The sequence below is a fragment of the Mesoplodon bidens genome (assembly GCF_964165515.1).
Source record: "Mesoplodon bidens genome assembly, chromosome: 12".
Classification (NCBI taxonomy): domain Eukaryota; kingdom Metazoa; phylum Chordata; class Mammalia; order Artiodactyla; family Ziphiidae; genus Mesoplodon; species Mesoplodon bidens.
In genome coordinates this window covers 55,669,426-55,693,881 of record NC_138168.1, presented here as the reverse complement: position 1 = coordinate 55,693,881, position 24,456 = coordinate 55,669,426, and the positions used below count along the sequence as shown (strand labels likewise).

The 24,456-nt window shown below is 35.7% G+C and overlaps 1 protein-coding gene across 1 annotated transcript in view; it reads left to right on the top strand.

The window, feature by feature from the left end:
• The window catches only part of TRDN (triadin), a gene marked incomplete at both ends in the record, with an annotated part of 302,114 nt that overhangs the window by 151,840 nt on the left and 125,818 nt on the right, over window positions 1–24,456 (top strand). Inside the window, 2 exon segments of the mRNA XM_081251093.1 lie at window positions 12,057–12,110; window positions 18,301–18,330. Coding sequence (XP_081107219.1) covers window positions 12,057–12,110; window positions 18,301–18,330 — 84 coding nt within the window.

The following is a 24,456-nucleotide window of genomic DNA, read 5'->3' as shown; positions in this document are numbered from 1 at the left end:
GCCCGAGATAAGTAATTAAAGGGCAGCCTTGGAATCCTTCTTTTCTGGTCTTCCTGTTATATGAAATAATGCATTTCTTTCTTGTTTAAGTCAAATAATACAGGATTTTCTATACATTACTCTATAGAAATTAGCTGTTAGTACTGCCATTGTTGTTATTTTTTTAAAACTCAGAACCGTTTGTATTAAAAGATTTGCTTACGTTTATATATGGCTATCAAGAAAAAATGACATTATTTTGAAAAGAGTTGATAAGGCTTTCTATGTTGGAAACATGCTGGACTAGGAATCCGAATATTTATAACTTAGCCTAGGCCTGCCTGCTTGTCTGATAGGGTTATGACATAGATCAAGTGAAATAATTTATGCAAAGGACTTTGGAAATTCTAAGGATGCATACAAATTAAAAATTTCATTCAAACACAGAATAGCTCAGAGTAAGATTTTCAGTATGTTGGTGAGGACTTTCTAGAACTTAATGTGTTATACAATCTTGATGTCTGTGAAATACACTTTTGTTGAATATTTATGCAGAATATTCATAGGTTTTGATTTTTTATTTTTTTGGTCCTCCATTATTCGATTTTGGCTTTTTGCTTGGTTTTAAAATTTTTCTGATTAAAATTTTAATCTGTACATTTGTAGTTATCTGATTTTCTAGAAAATTCAATAAATGAAGGATGAGGAATCAATAAAATTTTTAGAAATTTGAGTAGACATATATATTCCAAGGACTAATGTAAAGAGTCAAGTATGGTCACAAGATAAGTCAGTATTTTAAACATTTCAGCACAAAATACTGAGGCACCACCATTAAGTTTCTGCTTACTGTTCAAGAGATAGAACATCCTTCTTGGTATTAGTCATCTAATGAGTGTTCTCTGGTTCTAGTGCTTGAATACTTGGGTTAGATATATATGAGGATTGCAATTAGTATGGGACCATTGGTGGAATGATCAACCTTCCTGTGATAGCGTTTTGCAGTAGTTTGCCATGATATCAGTGTGTTTTTGAAAGTAAATTGACTTTTAACATTTCCCATCATCATGTTAACTTGTTTGAGAGATATTTGATTATTTACTAGTCTCTGGTCTGAGGATTTAACATGGTAACCTCTGTTGCATCCTTATCTTTGGCCTCCTCCCTCCAGCCTCATCGTGTAGTATTGGAACTCATTCTGTCTGCTTTTGAGATTTCTTGTCAATGTTAAAGTTCTCAAAATTTTTTTTTTTTTTTTTTTTTTTGTGGTACACGGGCCTCTCACTGTTGTGGCCTCTCCCGTTGGGGAGCACAGGCTCCGGACGCACAGGCTCAGCGGCCATGGCTCATGGGCCCAGCCGCTCCACGGCATGTGGGAGCCTCCCGGACCAGGGCATGAACCCCTGTCCCCTGCATCGGCAGGCAGACTCTCAACCACTGCACCACCAGGGAAGCCCTCTCAAAAATATTTCATGCTCCATAGTCAATTGTAATTTCATTCTTAACAGATTTTTCAAATTCTTCTCTGGTTTCTGAACTCAGATATGTACAGTAGTTCATATTTGTAAAATTTCCACTGCCTTCACATGGGTCATGTGGAATCCAGTCCATCTGTGAGATGCTGGGGATGGGCTAATTGGAAACCTTATAGTTCTAAGAGTGGATTTCAGTTCAGTCATTTGTTTGAAGAAGATTAATACCTTGCCTTTTACCAAAGTATGTGGGAAGGTGTTTTCATGTACTAGCACTCACTCATTTGCTCTCAAATGCTTCTGTGCACATGGCTCCAGTAATTGAAATATTAACTCCCTTATTTGTGCATATGAGCGTGGATTTTGAATATTCGAAGGTAGAGACCGGCTGCTAAAGTAACCTATTATGCTTCATTGTATGGTCCCAGGGAAAGCAGTACATTTGCTGCAATATGTGAAAATGTGGGCTTCAGAGCAATGTCAGTCCTTAGTAACCTCAGCTTGTCATTTTGCTGTTAAGAGAACCTCTAGGCTTCTTGCTAAATATCAAGTTAAGTTTAAGTCTGCATGCTTGACATTGGGGACTACTTTTCCTGAGAGGTGTACATAATTCCCTTTAACATTGATGGAAAGGAGAGCACGACGTGGTGAAATATCCTTCTTGGGAGGACAACATTGTGAAGCTCATTTATTTCTCTAGATCGATCATGTGCGAACTGACAGTTAAAGCATTTGAACTCTTAGAGCTGTGACACAAATTTGTGCTAAAAAACAGATCATCACACATTACAATAAGTCCACAATCCCTAAAATTAGGAATAAATATGGACTGTTATCTATGACTCATTCAGTGACATTTCATCTTAAATATGTAGTGCATATTTTCCCATACATCCCAGAGGTAACAAACAGCAAATAATATCACCTTCATGTTTAAACAAATAATTGCATACTTTACGTATTAGATTAGGGGAAAAAACCTCAAACATGTGGCATCTATTTTAGTACATAGCTTCAAAAATTAGATCACTTCATCCAAGTATTTTGTTCTTCATGAATGTTAGTAAAGCCCCAAGGAGAAGATTGAAATCTTGATGTCAGATAGAAGAAAATAATCAAATATTGCTTTCTGGCTTTATTAGATCTGTCAACTATTTGCCAAATGGTCCTCTTTAGTTTTAGAGAAAAAAAAGTTTGCCCTATAATCTTGATATATCAGAATACCTACATATAATATTTAATAGCACAATTTTATGCATTAGAAAACCTGAGTCATTTCAATAATAAATTTCATTCCAAATATCTTTTCCCATTTTTCCCTCAACTGTCATTGTTTTTTATCACAATTTACTGCTTGTATTTACATTTTTTTTCAATTCTTCTCTCCAGTAGTTTTTTCTCTTTATCCTTTTCTCTCTCATATTTTTCCTTTATTTAATAAAATTCCATTTTCAGCTAAATTGAATGTATTTTGAATTTGGATGTCTGCCTTGTACTCGTCATTGATCACAATATTACCCTTACAGGAAATAGTTGGGTGTTGTTGGCATTTCAGTAGGGTAATTTTGATTTCCAGAGGAAAAGATACCTTTCTCTCCACCAGTGCTTTTTACTGTTCCCTCTCTCACATCTTGGGATCTTTCTACCTTAATAGCTTTCCCACTTCCCAGACTTTTTAATATTTTTCTCTCCATCAGGTATTTTTCTGCTCTCTTCAAATAAAATAGGAGTTTCCTATTTTGAAAACAGCATTTGCTTGATTCTCCCGCTACCTTCAAGCCACTTTTTTTCTAGTGCCTTTTACAACACTTGTCAAATAAATGACTTACACCCTCCACCTCGATTTAGTCACTGCCCACCTTAAGCCCCTAAAGACAGATGTAGTGTAAACCGTGACAGTTGGCTTTTTTTTTTTTAATGCAAGTGCCTGACTTAAGCTTTGGTTTCACAGTCATCCACTTCAAACCACTTCCTAGATGGCTGTCTCAGATAGGCACCTTGACCACTTCCCAGATGGCTGTCTCAGATAGGCACCTTGACCACTTCCCAGATGGCTGTCTCAGATAGGCACCTAGACCACTTCCTAGATGGCTGTCTCAGATAGGCATCTTGCCCCAGCCCCCCACCTTCCATAGTCCAGGCTTTTTTTTAGAGAGAGATCTTGGTTTATTTTGATAACTGACCACTTGGGCCGCTTGCTTTTTCTCTTCCCAGGCTTTAAATTTCCACTCTTACGTTTTTTATTCACCAGTAGTGAGTCTTCAAAACCCTAGGCCCAACCTTTGACCCCAACAAAGGCAGAACTCCAGGCCTGCTAGCTCTCTCTTTCTCTCCGTCTCCCCTCAAAAACTTGCTTTGTGGCCTCCCGGTGTGCCATGTAATTTCCAGGACCTGTAAGTGACCTTTTTTTTTTTTTTTTTTTTTTTGCTGAGAGTGTCTTGCAATCATAATAAGAATACAAGACCCTCTCCAGATACAACATAGGTTATTGATAGGCTGAGACCAGCACAAAACAATAGGCTTCCTACTATTTGCATCCCAATTCCAAAATCATGTTAAAAAATGTTGCCAGGGACTCTCTAGATATAAAAACAAACTCTCTTTGTGTTTAATCCTGAGGTTTATTTCTTCATTTTTTAAACACGCTCTTTCATTGACCTTGCTGAAATTAACATCTGAATTTTTCTTATACTTTTTCAACCAATATTTTTCTCAAGCCAACTTGAGGGCTTCTGTTTGTCCCTTGGAAAAACTGTTCCTCCTTGCTCTCATAATGTTGATTTAACCTCTATGTGGATGATGTGAGAATCTCCATATCTCTTCAAAGGCCATATTTTTTTCCCAATGTCTACTTAATATTTTCACTTGAAGTTACACCATTTTCTCAAACGCAATATGTATTTCTGTTATAAACTTCAATTAAATTGTGTTAAAACAAATTCTGTTTATCAGATCCCGAACCTGTCATATTTGAATAAACAACCTTCTTTTTCCTCCTCTGTACATGTCAAACACATCTACAGAGGAGGAAAAAGAAAGCTGTTAAATGTCTAACTTATTATTTTCTTTCCATTTCCATGAACACTTGCCTAGTCTTAGACATTATCATTTTACAACTAGAGTATTTCAGTGACAATTTACCTGGTTTCTATGCTACCAGAATAAGCCCTTTCTCCTGACAATCACGGCAAGTTTATCTCTTCGAAACATTGCTGTGTAACTCCCTTGCTCAAAAGTGTAATGGCTCTTAATGTTCTAAGAAAAAAAGTACATCTCATTCACTGAGATATCAATGTTAATTTTTTTGGCCATAATTTACTTTAAACAATTTTTAAATTTTCATTTTTACTTCTCATTAACACAAAGGAGACTCTTGCTCCCCAGCCAGATAGATCCATAGTCCACGGGAATACTGCATCAGTCATTCACTTTGTAACTTTCTTTCCCTCACCCCTTTGTGGCTCTATACTCTCCTTCAAGCCTTACTTATCCTGCCTCCTTTAAAATTGCCAAAGTCCAAAACTCAGATTACTATGCCCTTCATTTGACATTTTTCCTGTAGTGTCCCTAACCAGACTGTGTGTGGAAATAGTCCTTACATTTAAGTATCATGCCTGCCCCCAGTAAGCATGAATGCAAAAAATACTGAAGCAAGAATGAGTGATGGAACTCAGTAATTATTTGGAGAAGTATTTTCTCATTTAATAAAATTGAGTTGTTCAACCTTAAATTGTCTGTTAAACCTGGGGACAAAGTTTAGCTGAAAGTGTTTCTTTAAAAATATAACCCTGAATTCTTCCTTAGATTTCTTTGATTTAGGACTCTCTGTTAAGGATTCCTTCTTTTAGGAAATCATGCTAATTTTCCAGTGTAGTAGATCTGCATTTTATAAACCTAGCCATTTTTTCAAGAAATGTAGATTCTCTTTGAAGCTGATTATAAAACCTTCAGATTTTGACATGTGCAGTATTATAGAGAAAAAAAAGACTCTGTGAGTCTGAATAGTTTTATGAGGATAATTGCTACCTATTTGGTTTAGAATTTCAGGCAGATAACAATGACTTTTTTAAACACATTTTCTCCTAATCATTATTCATGTACCCATGCAAAAACATTGACTGGATGCCTTATTAGTGCCAAGAATTGTGTGAGAGAATGAAAATAAACCATGCTTTGCTCTCAGTTTTTGCTTCCATTATCCTCATTTTTTTTTTTACATTTTTATACGGTTACTTTTATGCTTAACAATTCTGTTTGTTTATAACATTCCCAAATTGGGTAATGAGATAAAAGGGGTATGTGTGTGTTTCTTATTGTCTAGAAAAGTGAAAAACAGAATGGTAATATTCACAGACACTGTTTACTAATGTTAGAACAATAGGGGCTGGTGGTTTTTAAGGGCTGAATTAGATCATGATGCTCTATGATATCATTTAGTGAGGAAATCACTCCTCATAGTATGTATAAGTTGTGAGTTAAGGGACCTACCAACAGCATATCACTTAATTTTTAAGACTGAAATTTTACCTGAAAAATATGATTGAACAGTCAGAAATTTTGTTTTTTTGATATGTATATATAATATACATAATAAAATAGCTTGTTTTCTAAAATAAACTCTTGACTCTTTAAATTTCATTTTGTTTCACTTAAAGAGCCCAAATCGATCTTAGATAAGGAAATAAATCACTCATATTGGGAATGCAATAATTTTTCCAAATCATAACATTTATTCCAATAAAAAGTCAGGTTTCTACTTGAGTCCTAATTCTTCTAGGAAGCATGTTTCTCCTAAGAGAATCCGTCCAGTTTGGTGGTTAAAATGCTTGCTTTTAAAGCATGATCAAAGAAAAGGGGGTAATTATTTTATGGTAAGGGAGGACTACCAAGGTAAGCCTCAATAATAAAAATAAATAATCAAGAAATTTTCCATCAAAACATAATATAGGCGCTTCCCTGGTGGCGCAGTGGTTGAGAGTCCGCCTGCCTATGCAGGGGACACGGGTTCGTGCCCTGGTCCGGGAAGATCCCACATGAGGCGGAGGGGCTGGGCCTGTGAGCCATGGCCGCTGACCTGCGCGTCCGGAGGCTGTGCTCCGCAACAGGAGAGGCCACAACAGTGAGAGGCCCGCGTACCGGAAAAAAAAAAAAAAAAAAAAACCATAATATAGGTAATTTTTTTCAAATTCGCATATCTTTGTTCATAGTCACGGATTTTAGAAAGGTGTTACAGAAGTAGAAAGGGACCTGGAGTGATCATCTGGGGCTGCCTCTTTGCTTTAAGCAGATACATTGAGGACCCCTTGAAAACAGATATCTATCTGGCAACCCCAAGAATGGGACCTCCCATCTTCCCATGGTATCACATTTCATTGTTTTATTAGCTGTATGGCAGAAGGCTTTTTCTTAATCTAAATGGAATCAGCCTTCCCTTTAACATGCCAAATATTTTTAAAGTGAAAGGCCAAATCATCTGTGCCTCATTCATACTTCTCTTTTTATTAAAAAAAGTTTCCTTCTTTTAATTGTTTAAATAAATCTATACCTTGATCTTCAACTCTAAATTCTAAATTGTTAAATGTTTCAGAAACCTGCCATTCTTAGACATTCAGAGAGCTAGATGATGCCATGAGGGGAAATACCCGTTACTCTAATTGTAAATATTCTCACTGATGTTTTCCAGTTTCTTTTCTCCCTAAGCTTACTTCTCTTCAAATAATATAGGAAAAATGTGATTCCATGTGTAGAAACTGTAGGTAGATTTTGACTTATATTTAATTAAAACATCAAAATTATTTTTTTTCAAATTAAGAAATATTTAGAATAGTTTTAATGGAAAACATAGTCTGTGCTCTTAAAGATTGAGAAATAAATCAGGAGAATATTTTAACAAACCTTGAAGAATCTTTTTTTTTTCTGAATTAAACTCTGTAATGCTATGATACTAAGTTAAAGGCTATTTAGATTCTAAAGCAAATGCAATGTACAAAATACATTCCTCAATCAGAAGATTTTCTAGAAAAAAATAGTCTAGCTAAATTATGCTACCTATTGTAAGCAATGCTACCAGCTTATTTAGATTCTTAACCTCTAGCAATAACAGATTATTTTGATAAATTATTCATATTTCTGCACTGTGCACCTTTTGCAATTTGCATATCTGGCAGCAAATAGGCTCTCTTTTCAGGCTTCAGTCCCCTTGGTCAGACAGGATGGCCGAAGGCTGCTTCATGATTAATTTCATCTCAGTGGGGTTATTATACTGAAATTAGCAATGCCCCTGAAATATGCTTTCCTGGAGCTACAGGCACAAGAGGTTTAGTTAGTTTAAGAGCTTTTAACCATATAGTAAGTTTTAGCTTAATTGTTAACCTTTCTCTATGTGGGGAGTATGTACACCTAAAAATAATATTGGATTTTACAAGGCTAGAAAACAATAATTTAGAGCTTGATTTAGCAGCTCATTGGATTGCAGGATAATTTGTCATTAGTTTCTAGTATCTTATTTAAAAAGGATATATACTTTTGAACGATCAAGGAGGTTTTTATATTGCTGGTTCAAAGTTTACTGCTGAATCAATAAATATTAATTTTTCTTCCGGTTTGTGTAAAAGTCATTCAGCTTTTCTATATTTAGTTTTCTCACCTAAGAACAGTCTAAATGCCTTGTACCGGGGCTTCTCTGGTGGCTCAGTGGTTGAGAGTCCACCTGCCGATGCAGGGGACACGTGTTCGTGCCCCAGTCCGGGAAGATCCCACATGCCACGGAGCAGCTGGGCCCGTGAGGCATGGCCGCTGAGCCTGCGCGTCCGGAGCCTGTGCTGCGCAACGGGAGAGGCCACAACAGTGAGAGGCCTGCGTACCACAAAAAAAAATAATAATAAAATAAAAATAAAAAAATAAATGCCTTGTACCATTGCAGAATTAGCAAGAGATGGCTTTTAAAGAAATGTTTCTGGAAAATATTTTAAATTCAGTGATTTGGGGTTGGGAAGAACTGGAAGATTGCTTAGAACATATTTAAAATGTAAGTATGGTTCTCTACAATGCTATTATTGTTCATCTGCTGTCCGTTAGTCAAAGACCAATACTAGACTCACAGTGCAGCAATCTATTTGCTGTTAAAGTTATGTGAACCCTACATTTGAAAACTCAATGGATTCACACTTCATATTAAAAGAAGTCAGAGTATAAACAGAGTCCTGTAGATGAAAAGTTCATGATATTAAACTAATATTTAAACCTATATGCAAAAATTGATTTCTTAACAAAGTATTTGCAGACTCACAATATTTTTTCAGTTTGTTAAGTCAGACTGTTTCATGCCTAAGGAATCAGAAGACACTAAAACATTTGGCTAATCTGATTCATGACAATTTGTTTATATAAATACAACATGTTTCAGGAAGCTAAGAATACTAACTATTCTGATAATTTCCTGCTAAAACATTCCCAGGAGATGTATACTGACACTTAAATCTAGGTCCATCCTGTCTCTGATTTTGAGCTCCAAAATATTATTTATGGATTTCAGAATTATTATAAACTTCAGTTGAATTTTCTTATTGTCCTGTGTTCTTATTTAAATCACTATTTTATTTCAAAAACGTAACTATAAAAATTATCTAATAAAAAATTGAAAAAAGGAAAAATTATTCTAGTAAAAGGTTAGTTTCATTTGCAGTTGGCAGTAATCAAAAGGAGAGAGAAATTATGTATACTGAAAACTTGACTGTAAAGATTTAATGTGTTTTCACTCTTGTGTAGGTTTTTTTTTTTTTTTTTTTTTTTGTGGTACGCGGGCCTCTCACTGTTGTGGCCTCTCCCGTTGCAGAGCACAGGCTCCGGACACACAGGCTCAGCAGCCATGGCCCACAGGCCCAGCCGCTCCGTGGCATATGGGATCTTCCCGGACTGGGGCACGAACCCGCATCCCCTGCATCGGCAGGCGGACTCTCAACCACTGCACCACCAGGGAAGCCCCTTGTGTAGTTTTTGTCTGGCCTTCTTAATGTACATTTATGGTTTCAGAGTTGCTTCCTTCTTAAAGCGTTGGTTTTGAACATGGAAATACTGTACACTAGCAGATGTCAAATCTGATCACCTCTGCATGTGCCCTCAATAGATTAGAGGCTGACAGAGGAACCGAATGATCAATGGGAGAAGTTATTAATAAGGCTCTAAGAAAAGCTCTCCATAATTCACAATAGGGTATACCGGGTGGTCCAACAGAATCGTAGGCATGGAGAACTCGTTTAGAATCAGTGGTCTAGGGCTTCCCTGGTGGCACAGTGGTTGAGAGTCCGCCTGCCGATGCAGGGGACACGGGTTCGTGCCCCGGTCTGGGAAGATCCCACATGCCGTGTAGCGGCTGGGCCCGTGAGGCATGGCTGCTGAGCCTGCGCGTCCGGAGCCTGTGCTCCGCAACGGGAGAGGCCACAACAGTGAGAGGCCCGCGTACCGCAAAAAAAAAAAAAAAAAAAAAAAAAAGAAAGAAAGAAAAAAAAGAAACAGTGGTCTAAGAAGACATAAAAGAGAAAAGATGGGGGAAATTTGACTATAAAAATGCTAAGGTACTTTACTGACAACTATTTTTAAAATCTTTTTTTTTTTTTTTTTTAAATCAGAACTACTCTACAGTTCTCTGATATGTTGAGATCTTTAAGTAGTAAAACGCTTAGGCAGTTTAGGGTACTTTTGATGATCTTTCCTATGTATTCTTGTATCCTTTCATCCACCTTTTCATTCACCAATTATTTATTAAGTACCCACTAAATGCTAGTGATAGGGTAGAGTAATACTTAGAAATATATTAGTTAGAATTCACTATCTATATGTAAATCTTGATTAATTCTGATTTGAAACCAACTATTCTAGATGTGACAAAGGTAACACTAACATGATAGTTGCATGTTCCTCCAGGAATAAAAGAAATTAATAATAAAAAGATCATAGGTAGAATGGACTCCATTTAATTTTGACAAAAGATATTTTGTCTTAAGAAATAAATTTAGGAATAACGTAAACCATATATGTGGATAAATAATATTTCTTTTATATAAAAACAGAATGAAAAATTACTATTTTTGTATCATGATTATAATACAAATGAATAATTATCTCACCAACAAGAGGTAAAGCATGAATTAGAAATTAAACCTCTGGTGTTTGGCCAATGAAACATTGATTCTTTGCTTATGATTCTTGGCCAAGTTATTCTGATGTAATTTTGTTATTTTATAATTCTAACTAAGATTATAATATTAACCTGTAATCAACATTTGATGATAATTAAATGAAAGATTATAATATATATGTGTATCAACTACTACATTTACACCTAGCTTAGTACATACAAATAATAGGTCCTAAATAAATATGTGATAAATGAGCAAATAAAGATTAATACATAAAACAAATGACCAAATCTTCCTTCCCATGTTGTTAAATGATAATTCAATTATTGAAAACTTAGTAAAGGCAATCATGAACAATTATTTAGTGAAATGTGAAATGATCCATTGCTTTTAAAATCTTTATTTCTCCTTTATTTTCATGTTAATTAATCAAATAATATATTTAAATGTCTATGGTATAAGTTAGATTTTTTTGGTACCCCGTTTCTTTTAAGAGAACATTCTGAACAAAGAAAAAAAACAAAAAACAAAACCAACAAAACACCCCTAAGACAAGAGGGAAGAAAGATTCAAAATGAAACTTGCTCATACTCTCACAACACATATTGTTGTCCAGGGCCATGGTTATAGTTGATGGGCACCACAGCAGTGTAGGGAATGACATCTTAGGTCAAAAGCTTATCCTGGAATTTGATTGTTCTGGGCTTTGTTCTCTTATTAGTTACTCAGTGACCTTCAGTGAGCCACTTTATTTATGTCTTAATGCTCCACGCATTTCAAAGAGCTAATCATACAGAAATAATATACGAAGAATTCTGAGATTTTCAAATTCAGGTGCTAAGGGCTTCCTTGGTGGTGCAGTGGTTGAGAATCTGCCTGCCAATTCAGGGGACAGGGGTTTAAGCCCTGGTCCAGGAAGATCCCACATGCCGCAGAGCCTCTAAGCCAATGCGCCACAACTCCTGAGCCTGCACTCTAGAGCCTGCAAGCCACAACTACTGAAGCCTGCACACCTAGAGCCATGCTCAGTAACAAGAGAAGCCACCGCAATGAGAAGACCACACATCGCAATGAAGAGTAGCCTTAGGTCGCCCCAAGAGAAAGCCCACGCGCAGCAACAAAGGCGCAATGCAACCAAAAATAAATAAATTAATTAATTTAAAAAATCAAATTCAGGTGCTAAATGAATGCAAAGTATTCCATGGTCAGTTAACAGTGAAGCAAAATAGTTTTGGGAAACTTTATTTTATGATTTTATTTGGTTCAGTTACTTTATTTCTGTCTCGGTAAGCCTGATTCTCAGTGGTTCTCCTAATAATTGTGTTCATTTCTTAACAAAACTTCTGAGTGCCAAAGGCAGTGTTTTTATGTTTGTGTTTTTATAATTTTTCCTTTTTTTGTTGTTATATATCCTTCTGAAATAGTACTTCATGGTAATTTATTTGTCTCTTTTTTTTTTTTCCATAAGATCCTGGCAAAGTCCCAGAAGCCAAACAAGCGACAATAAAAGTTGCAGCACAAGGTAGGCAATAAAACACTTAAAAATTCTATTGCTTTTTAAAAAAAAACTTACAGTAGCTCTTTTTTGACAATAGCCAAAGCTGTTTATTGCAGAATAGCACCATCTGCTGGGTTATTATAGAAAACATTTTGTTGTTGCATGAAGATGCACATTTCAAGAATTTATTTAGTAATTGGAGAAAGTGCAACTGAGAGTAATGCCACATTTGCAGAGGAGACACTGAATGACCCAAGAATTCGTATCTTGACTCCAGGTTTGTCATTGAGCTTTTACTTGTACATCCAAAAATAAACCATAGATTAATTGATACATAGAAGATAATATGATGGACAGATAGAGATACACAAATATATAAAGTTTCCAATATTTTTAGTTATGCATTTTAATTTGTGTCATACTAGAAAATTCAGTCAGAATGTTGTTAAATTAATACTACTTCATCTGTATATTGAGACTGCAAAAATCAGATATGACTACAAAGTAGTCATCCTAGCTTTTATGAGCCATCTGAGAAAGTTTGTTTTCTCACTCACTAATATCTTTGGGACATCAAAAGTGGTTTTGTTTAAGAGAACTTTAGAAAATATATTGATTCTTTAAATCATCAGTTTGGGAAAAGTACTTCTTTAAAATAATTTTCCTGTAATGTTATTTTTCCACTATCACCTGAAATCACATCCTTTGAGAAAGCTACTCTAACTCCATTGTTCACTTTATAGAACACTCAGGAAAGAAAAAGTAAAATATTTACTGGAGAAAATCTTTATTTTTTCTCCTTTGCCATATTATACAGCATTGACCAATAAAGGAGATGCATTTAGGTGGTGGTACATTTGTTTCTGTGCAGAAGCCCCTTGTAGCAGACTTCTCAGCACATGACATGATTCCATCTGATCCAAAATTTTCTGTTACATTTAATCCTGGACCCAGCAATATACAGAATCATCCTAGTACATATTGGTAAAATGGGTTGACTAGCCATTTGACCCAATCATGGTGTTTATAAAGTATATGTGTTAGAATGGTTAAGAACTATGATACAAGGTTTTAGTTTTCATTTGATCATTGGGCTGATCAACAAAACTGATTCTTCTTTAGAAGAGTTCTGATCAGGAATGTCATTAATATTATGGGAAGTAGAAAAGCAGGGCAAATATTATCATCACTTTTGTGTTTTCTATTCATGAAAACGCAGCTCAGAGCGGATTCCTTAAGTGAATGACTACCTAGTTCAAGAATTATTGCAGTTAATGCATATATGTTCTCATAAAAAAGCACAATAGCCTGGCACAGTCTGTTTTAACTGAGACTTCTGAAGGTCATGGTAGGTGTGGAACTATGACTCGAGGCAGGCACTTCGTGTTACTTCAGCCTCCTATTAGAGGAGTTCAGGGGAGAGAATTGCAGAGATATTTGGAAATCTGCTTCAGATTTGAGCCTGGGGCCATGGGCTCTTCACTTTTATATTCCAAGTACATTGGATTAGGCAGACTCAGAACTTAATGCTTTCAGAATAAAGCATTTATTGTTGAGTGAATAATCAGGTAGAGTTTTGAAGGCTTGTAAAACTATCCTTTTATGAGATTAGATGAAAGTGCTGATTGAGAACAGTGTACAAGGCAAGAGTTAGGGGCTATATATATATGTTCACTAAATGGTAATGACACATCAAAGCAGGGACACACCAAGCAGGGATAAATGTCACTTGTGTTGTGCACATACTCAGTAGACCTTTTGTAGACAGGTTTTATAACACCACAGCTGCATAATTAAATTATGCATAGAAGTAATTGATATTTGCAAGTACTCCATGTGGAGACAGCTTAAACACAATGGCAATATTACTATAGCAGAGACTGATAATTTTGATAGATACAGTGACAAAATTGACAGTGATATTTATAGTGGAGTAAAAGTTAGAGTATATCTCTTCATTTATTTATTTTTTTTACTTTTATAACAAAGGAACTATTTAAACCCTAGTTTTATATAAATTATGTATATATGTACATATTAATTATAATTAACATATAGCATTCTTTTTTGGAAGTACTTAAAAAATTATTTTAACAAAGAGTTTGGAGACACTGAGAAGACAATGACATAAATGTCTTTACACTACAGGAGATTACAATTTGGAGATATGAGAAATTTAAGTAACAACACAAATTGAATATCTTGTAGTGCTGAATTAAATGGTAGAGATAATAAATGTCAAAGAATTAAGACAAAGTGATTTTCAGTAAGAGGGATTCCTCATGGATGAGGGGTGACTTGAGTTTGTAGCATGACTAAAAAATAAACTGGAAGAAAAAACAGCATTGCTAGTAAGCGGATGACTTAAGTAGATATAAAAAGCGATAATTATGAAAGGTTGTTGTCACTATCAAGACATGAGACAATAACCTCAACTAGGATGGCGCAAATGACTCCAGAGAAATGCAAATAAGGTGAACATTTTGAAGACATAATATTTGATAAACTATACAGATGAAACAAAGAAAAAATAAAATGGTACTGAGCTTTCGAGCGTTGGTGAATAGGATCATTATAATTGTCATAGTGATAAGTCCCAGGGGAAGGAATGAGCTTAAGAGAAAAGAAGAGGATTCACTTTTGGGCAGGTTTATGTTGAGCAGACGGAATGTTATCCAGGCAATGATTTTTCTGTAGCCAGTTAGAACTTAGATGGGATATCAATCTGGTTAATAGATATTACACAATAAGTTGTGGTGCAGGAATGGAATATAGACCAAAATGGCGAAAGGAAGGAGAGAAATAAGGAATCATTTTTTAATCAGTTAGTTGTAACAGCTAGGAAGACACCTGTTGAGAATGAAATGCCCGAGTGAGGACAGGAACCATAATGGAACTCGCTTTAAAAGATGGATCTACATCAAATATTTCCTAAATTCCCATCTCAAGATACTGCAGTTGATACTCTGGTGTGGTGCTGCCACTTATCTCTCATGATGTACCAGGGTATTGGATCCTACTCTGTGCATAAATCTAGGGATGTGCCTGTGGAGTCCTGTGGGTGGGTGGGTGTACATTTGGAAAGGAGGACAGTACACTGAGCCAGGAAAATGGTATCTTTATTTCCTTTCAACTACTGAGATAATTGTAGATTCACATGTTATCTTAGTTTGGGCTGCTATAACAGAATATCATGGGTGGCTTAAACAGTAAACTTATTTCTCATTTAAAAAAAAGATGGGTCTATAGGCATCTGTGTTATTGTATTTCGGTGTATTTTTTTTCCTTTTGGTCTCAAAGCAAACATTAAAAGTATCCCATCTGTTAGAGAACAAAAAGAACAAAATAACTAAAATATTATCCATTGCAGTCTCAAGATTGCTTTGGAAATTCGGGGTCTTTTGTGGTTCCATATAAATTTTAGGATTATTTGTTCTAGTTCCATGAAAAATGTCATCAGTATTTTGATAGGGTTTGCATCAAATCTGTATATTGCTTTGTGTAGTATGGACATTTTTACAATATTAATTTTTCCAGTTCAAGAACATGGGGTATCTTTCCATTTCTTTGTACCATTTTCATATTGCTTTATCAGTGTTTTATAGTTTTCAGAGTATAGATCTTTCACCTGCTTGGTTAAGCTTATGCCTAGGTATTTTATTCTTTTTGATGCAATTTTAAACAGAATTGTTTTCTTGCTTTCTCTTTCTGATAGTTCATTATTAGTGCGTAGAAAAGCAACAGATTTCTGTATATTAATCCTGTATCCTGCAACTTTACTAAACTGATTTATTAGTTCTGATAGTTTCTTTGTGGAGATTTCAGGGTTCATTACAGTCTCATTACAATGAGAAAAACAAGAGCTAAATAGTTAAGAATCACTCCCACTCAGTAAATCAGTCATCCAGCCATTGTAATCCAGTTAAATAAATTAGAGTCAGGTGAGCTGAATTGAGTGCCAGAAGTGGGATACATGAACAAAAGTTACAAAACCATTCTGGAAACAGTTGGACCCTGAAACCCTGGTTTTGATTAACTTCTGGGCCAGAATCCAGCTTGACAGATCACATGGCTTTCCAGATGACAGTGAGTAAAACCCATCAACCTTCAAGGGATACAGGGCAAGAAGCAAAGCCAGTGTCAGTTATGAAGGAATAAGTCAAACTCCTTAGTTCAGCTCTTTTCTCTCTTACTGTAAAGTTAAGGGCTGAAATTATTTAAGAATGTTAGAATGGGGAAGAGGAAAGTGTGTAATACCCACATACCTGCACAACCATGTTATTTAGGAGTCAAAAAATTTCAAAGCAGCTGCAAGATTTTGCCACTTCTTTGAGAAATTTGTTTTAGAGCTTTTCTTCTCTGTGGAATTCATAAGAGATGATGGTTCTTCAAAGTGTGTTCATGTTCTTAGTCTTCTTTCTGGCCTTGGTTGCCCCTCGGGTTTATTGCTCAACTGATGAAGTTAGGGACCAGGGCCACTCCCTTGCCAGAGACTCTCCCAGGACCCTGGAAAGGACCACAGCAATTTTTAATTTGTGATTTTGTGTCATTTTATTTTGTTTTTATTGAAAGAGCCCTCTACCTTCACCCTTTGACCCAACTGGAGAGAGATTATGACTTAAATTATGGGAGATATCGTGGAGATAATCTCCCATAGAAAAACAAAGTAAAATCCTCTTTTGCAACATCTGAAAGGACAGCACCATTTCAATTCTTGTCCTTATTCTACAAGCTCCAGGTGAAATGCAAAATTTCAAGTGAATTCCAGAATCAAATGTATACATGATGGGTGATTTTGAAAATTATGATGCTTCTTGAAGGAAATTCTTATTTGTAAAGCAAAGAACTAACTACAAATACGTCTATTGAGTCAAACTCAAAGGGTTTGCTGAAATAATGCCTGGTGGCTTTGAAATCTGTCCGACAGTGTCCATATCCTTTAATTCATTTTAGTTACCTTTATTACTCTCCTCACTATATCATTGGAATAGGCAAATTTCTTAACTTAAAAACATTATAGATATAAATCCTCTCTACATTTTGTATGCTATTAATTAAAACTCCATTAAAAAGAAACAAATGTGACAAAGTAGAATTAATTTGCTTGTAAATTTACTTTTTTACTCTGAAAGTAATGGTATATTAATAACATTTAGAAAACAGATTTTAAAAGACCGGTAATACATTAAAATAATAAATTTAAATATATTCCTTTTCAGTCTTTTGTTCCTCATTTTTATACTCAATTCTGCTTCTTGCTCACTATGTGAACATCTGTAAATCATTTGATGTCTCTAAGGCTTAGTTTCTTGCTCTGGGCTGCCTTTTTTAAAAGGTTGCTATGAAGACCAAAGAGAGGATGTACATGAAAGTGTTTTGGCAATTGTAGAACAGAATATAGAGCCAATGTAGTCCTGGATGTTGGTTGAAAGTGGTCCCCCAAATTCTAATCCACACAGGAGGAATTACCTTAAGGGATGTACATGACCTCTGATTCAGTTAATGTGGCTTAAGACATCATAGGTTTGCTTGGAACAATTCCAAGATGACTGAGCCTCCCCCAAATGCTCCCTTCCAGTAACACACATAAACTACAACTTGGATCCTAGTTTAGACTCATGATCTTGATCATGAGGGTTAGATGAATTCCACCACAGAGGAAGTCAGAATTCAAAGGTAATTAAGGTGTGCCATGCCTTTTCTCTATGTAAATGATGATATACATTTGCTAAAAGGAGGGTGGGATTTTCATTAACTTTCTGAAGTGATACATTTTATACACTGTTATTGTAACTATGTAAAATAAACTGGTATATAATTCTTCGGTAACTAGGCACAGATAATTTATGGACTCTATTTTTTGCATAGATCTATTCCTGTTATTTTAGAAGGGATTGTTGTTTGGTCACATGTAACAATTTCAAACCTAAAATGTAATTATGCTAAACACATACTTATTATTTTAACTTCTTGTCTGTGTAACAATATATTTTTATTCTCCTTTTTTGGTTTTATGTTTATATCTGAATTAAAAGAAAAACTTTATATGAAATAATATTTTCAATTTATTCTCTTATTTCAGATTTGGATGAATTAACTTGTGCATTGATAACCACTAAGTTTATGAATATATGCACTACATCCTCATAGTCTCAGTTTTCTGAGGAATGGCTATTTAATATGTTTTAACACTATTTTCTTTCCCTTATTTCAGCAGCAACTAAAAAAGATGAAAAGAAGGAAGGTATGTTTTATGCAAAGTTCCACTATGCTTTTTGTGTGAACAATTTACCAATAATCAGAGTTGAATTTTGACTGCCAGCTTGTCTGTGTTTGCTTTGGATCCATTATGTGCATACATTTCGTGTGAACGTGTTTTTCCTAGAACATCACTTCACACTAAAGGGTGAACTACTTTTTTAAAAAGTAATTTTAATCTAATCTTTCTCAATATACAGGGGGTAAAACACAGCCTCTCAAAATCCTGGGCCTCCTATTTCATTAGCAATTTTATCAAATTTCAAAAATACATAAAATACAGACCAATTTTCTTATATTGACTACTTATATCTCTGACACTGACAAGCAGCTGATGTTTTTTTGTTCGATTATGTTGAAAATAAGTCATAGTCCATCACTTGCACTCCACCTCCCTTTGTCATGATGTCTTGATATGGAGTCATTTATTCCCTGCTGTCAAAAAGAGACTGCACCTGATGGACTTACACAGGCAAGAGAGACTTTATTCAAGACTATTGCGATAGGAGTCAAGTCTGTTTACAATAGGAGAAATTGAACTCAACTCCACTGAAACAAAAATGAGAGTTTTAAAGTTCTGGTGTGAGCTCGTAGAAAAGCACTGGAGGATGTTGGTGGGTTTGGTGTGGGAGCTGGTCAATGTGATGAGGCCATCTGGGTTTTTTAATTTCCTATGAAATTAGGCTCCTACCCTTCCACAGATACTGGGATATGGGACTGCTATCTCTTTTGATGATTATGTTTCAAAGTGATGTCTTGCAGATCTTGAGAAAGATATTTCTAATATCTCTATTTAGAGATGTTTCTAATGAACAGCCTGACTACTCTTAGATAGGGTATCTAGCTATCATTACTGTTTATGAATCTAGTTTATTTTCTCAGTAAAAATGGCATGTAGATATAAGCAATCACTTATGACTTTGAAAATGACAATTATATTCTACATTAGTGTTCATATGATCTGAGAAAAAATAAGAAAACAAGTGTTATATTTTATATTTAATATCATCAGAATTTTACATAGTCCTGATAGCTTGGGAGTCACATTCTGCTTCTGTTAAACAAGAATCTAAGAGTCAATAGATCTGAGAAGGAGAAAATATTTTAGTTGGTTATTACTTACCTAGGAGAACAAAACATAGTATCATAAAAGTCAACTAATACATATCACTGTGTTTATTATAAAGGCATAGAAATCAGTATTAATTCCCCATATACACATAGCAAATATTTCAGTGCATTTTGGAAATTATATCATTTATATGATCAACATTGTGGTGTGTATACAGAGACCTCACAAGAAAAAAGAGATAGTAAGTTCCTGACACAGCTTTTGACAGATAGTAAGTGCTCAAAGATGTTTATCTTCCCTCCATCCTTCCTTCTTCTGAATAAAGAACAATTTACCATTTGATTTAGGTAAAGGAGTAATATGAACAGTTATTTTTCCATTCGTTGGCATTCAAACCAAAGTATTAGAAGACTTTTGGGTATATGAAACAGTCAAATTACAATTCACAGCTATAAGCTTTATATGTATTTTTTCCCCCTCATTGCTATGCTTGGTTCTGTTTTTCCTGAATTATGTGGCTTTTTTCACTTTTCTGATAAATTGTCCATATGCGATGGACAATTTTTGGAAGAGCCTGGGGAGCCCAAGCAGAGCTTTGCCCTTGGAGACTCAAGTAATCCAGTGTGCATCACCAGCTGTGAAATATATAAAACATATACTCCTGACTATTTCTTAATATTACCATCACTATCATCATCATTATTATTAAATTGTCATTTCCAAAGGGTTTCATAGATTATCTCTCATCTCTTGTTTGGAAAACTTTTTAAATTGGTAAGATGATGATATTTAAGATAAAAACTATTCAGCGTAATTTTCATTTCTCTCAATGTATAGTAGGAGAATAGGCTTAATGGCCAGGCATTCTAGGCAGTGGCTTGATTTTACATTTCATGAGTTGCTATTTCCCTCTCTGTATCTTCTGTTAAGCAAAGCAGAGGAGGTATATGGACTTAAGCTTCTTGGCTCTTGTTTCTTATTTTCAATGATCTCAGTAAAGATTATAGAAATCTTTTCCGTAGAGGCAGGAAGCACATTTTTCCTCAAATGAGGCAAGTTTAATACAAATCATCAGGTGGCATACAATTTGGATTTTCAGTATTTTATTTTACACAAAGTTTATTCACGTTCAACCTTTTTGGATATAGTCAAAGATACTAAAGGTTGACAACTTTCGTGAAGAAAAAGAGAATAAGGGGGGTTTCAGGGATTTAATTAGAATGCTCTTGAGAAGTTTTTGTGGTGAATTTTAAAACACAGAAATAAAAGTGCATATGAACTCCTTTATGATAAGCAGGCATCAGGCCACAAAGAGCTTCTTGCGTTAGTGAACTCTGAAGATTTGCTGTTCATATTAAGATCTTATTACAGCATGTCTCATCAAATCTCTTTCACAAAACTTAGCAAGAGAGACCCTTGGCTCCATTGAGCTTTGCCCATCAAGTTTACTGTTGTTAGCAGTTTCGGTGTCAGAGCAAGCATATCTTAGCCTAAGTAGAGTAACGTTTCTGAATAAATGTTCAGCTGAGATCCTTTTGTGACAAGACTTTTTCTACTGAAGTTGCCACTCTTTCTCCCTCAGCAGACACTTTCCTTGTGATTTATTAACACACGTTCCTACTGTCCATCAGGTTCCCAAAGTCAAAGTCCTAATCAAATTATATTTTTCTTTATAAACATATGCTTATTCCTTTATTTCTTCTTATAGAGTCATCCCATTCTCTTTGCAGACACCAGGACTCAAATTGTAGTGTAAACTTTGACTCCTGTTTTTCCTTTGCCACTAAAATTTAGCCCTCTGGAATTTTTAATTTGACTAAATTCTCTTGTCTAATCCATCCTAAAGTAATTAGAAAAGCTAATCTTCACTCACAGCCTCCATTCCTTCAGTTGCGACCTCACATCCTCATTTGTGACCTCATGTTGGTCTTACTAACTTCTTGCGTGAACCAGGGAAACGATCTTGAAAATCAGAGGTTCTCAAGATGTGGTCAAGAACTACTGGAAGTACCTGAGACCTTTTCAGTGGTTCTGCAAGATCAAAAATATATTTATAAAAATATGGATTTATCATTTCCTTCTCACTCTCATTCTCTTATGAGTGTGCACTAGAGTTTTCCAGAAGCTACATAATGTGTGATATTGCAACAGAATGAATGCTTAAGGAGATATGCGAATCCAACTATCTTTGCCAGACATTAAGAAGATTCACAAAAGTGTAAAACAAAGTCCTTCATCTCATCATTTTTTTGGTATTGGAAAATATATTTGTCATAAAAAGTGTATTTATGGTAACAGGTAACAGGTTTTAAATTTTGTAATTAATAAATATATATTTATATATTTAAAATATTATCAGCTTTATTTTTTTAAAAATTATAAATGTCGTAGATAGAACCTATGTAAATAAAAGCTATTTGGAGTCCTTTACAATTGTTAAGATCTTTAAAGGAGTCCTGAGATAAAAAAGTTTGAGTATCTCTGACCTAAATAATCATTCTACCTGTAATGCTTTCCCTAAATATTTTCTTCCAAAATACTGAACTGACTTCATGAAACACTTTATGTCATTACCTATTTAAAATAGTCAGTAGCACCACACTGACCACAGAACATAGTCTACAAGCCTTAACCTGTAATTTAAGTCCCCACAGAGTGTTTCCTGACCTCCTATCAAGCACATATCAAGGCAAAGGCAAAGCCAAGGACTGACAAATTCCACCAGTAGAAATACAATGATCTCTTTTCAGATTGAGACAATTTATTACTTTCATGGCCAGCAAAAGCAGGGTATCTAATGGTGCCAGCTCTTGATTGTCCTTGTCCCACACACCAAAAATTCAACACACCAGATAATTCAACATAAGTTAGGGACACCTTTTTGCTGAGGACTCAAATCTGGACTACAGCCAGTGGTCTGCAGGTCTGTTCTCAAAGGGCTCTAGGCAGGAGAACCCAGGAGGCAATGAGAAGTTGTCTCATGACAACCTCCAGGAGAGACAGAGAGACATGTGGAAGATGACCTCATAGAAAATCCTCATAAGCCTCCCATCCTCTTACGTTCTTGAAGGATCACAAGACATCCTGCCAGACTCAGAATTAGCTCTGGTTCAGATCTTTGCCTGAATGGCATATATGGCTAGTGCAAAGCCACCAGGGCACCGTGGTGGAACCTGGTGGAACTCTCCCACCCAGTTTCTTCCTTTATATATTATGTATTTCATCCATACTAAGTCACTTTCAATTTTACATATACAATGTGCTGTCTAGCCATTGTCCCTGTTATTATCATAATAGATCTTACCCTTTCTTTTCCTTCTATGAATACTCAGTGTTCTTAGGGCTCAAGATAAATTCTCTTCCCTCTAGGACAAGGGTCCCCAACGCCCCGGGGAACCAGGCTGCACAGCAGGAGGTGAGCGGTAGGCGAGTGAGCGAAGCTTCATCTGCCACTCCCCATTGCTCCCCACCACTCCCCATTACTTTCATTAACGCCTGAGCCATCCCCCACCCACTTCGTCCGTGGAAAAATTGTCTTCCACGAAACCCGTCCCTGGTGCCAAAAAGGTTGGGGACCACTGTTCTAGGATGTCTCTCTGACCCTCCCAATTAAATATTTTTTCTCTTTCATTTATAATCTCCCTTCAGAATATTTGTGTACTTCCTTAGTATTGTTTATTTCATGCCCCTTGTACTTCATATTACTTGCATCATTTTCCTTCTATTCTACTTGACTTTAAGACCTTTGACTAAAGGATGTCTAATTCACTTTTATCCCCTACAGGAACTAACACATTTCCTTAGTTTGTACATTGCTCAACAAATATTTATTTTGTGAATGAATCAGTAATATCTAGGACTCTTAAGATAAATATTATAGCCACAAGAAGTAAGAGTAGGAACTCAAATTTTCATATCCCAGGCAAGAAACGATTTTTTTTTCAAATTGGGAGTTGTATTATAGTGAGCTTTTTAGGTCTGGGAATTTATAGTCAATTACTAACAATTTTATCTTAAGTGTATATGATCATTAGCTGCTACTTGAGTTACACTAGCAGATCTAGGTAGATCTCATTCAACTAACCTCAGCTTCGTTGATGAAATTCTAGGGGTTGGAAAGCCTGTGGGTTTTTTTTTTATAAACTTATTTATTTTATTTATATTTGGCTGCCTTGGGTCTTCATTCCTGCACGTGGGTTTTCTCTAGTTGTGCTGAGCAGGGCCTACTCTTCATTGCCGTGCATGGGTTTCTCATTGCGGTGGCTTCTCTTGTTGCGGAGCACAGGCTCTAGGCATGTGGCCTTCAGTAGTTGTGGCTCGCGGGCTCTAGAGCTCAGGCTCAGTAATTGTGGTGCATGGGCTTAGTTGCTCTGTGGCATGTGGCATCTTCCTGGACCAGCGATTGAATGCATGTCCCCTGCATTGGTAGGTGGATTCTTAACCACTGTACCACCAGGGAAGTCCTCAAGCCTGTGGGTTTTTCAACACAGGTTATCTTCTGAAGGATACAGCTCCATTGAGAACTAGCCAGATGAGATTTATTATTTACTGTAACTAGGGCAAGTCCAAGTAGAGTTGAATGCATGTAAGAATTAGTCCTAAATTCTAGGGCTTCATCATTGAGATCTGAAGAGGAATCATGCTGAAAAACAATGCAAAGTTTCTGTTATTGTAATTGAATAAGGATGCCAATTGGCAAGTGACACACACACACACACACGGCATACTTCATTACCTGATTTATTAGACTATCAGAGAGTTAATTTTTCCCTTCAATATGGATTGGTATTTCATTTTCCTCTGGCATCATTCATGAACATAATAGACCATACTTGATACATTGCTAAAGTTGAGTGAGTGATGAATTGAACAGATTGCAAACACATCACTGCTTTTCAATCAGCTGCTCTGGGTCTCGATGTTCTTAATAGAAGACTGTTGTTCAGATTATTGGGCAGATGGCCTTTAGGGAGGTATATTCACCAAGCAAGCCTTTGTAATATTTTTAAGCCATTTCAGCAGAGTGCTGGGAGTGCATAA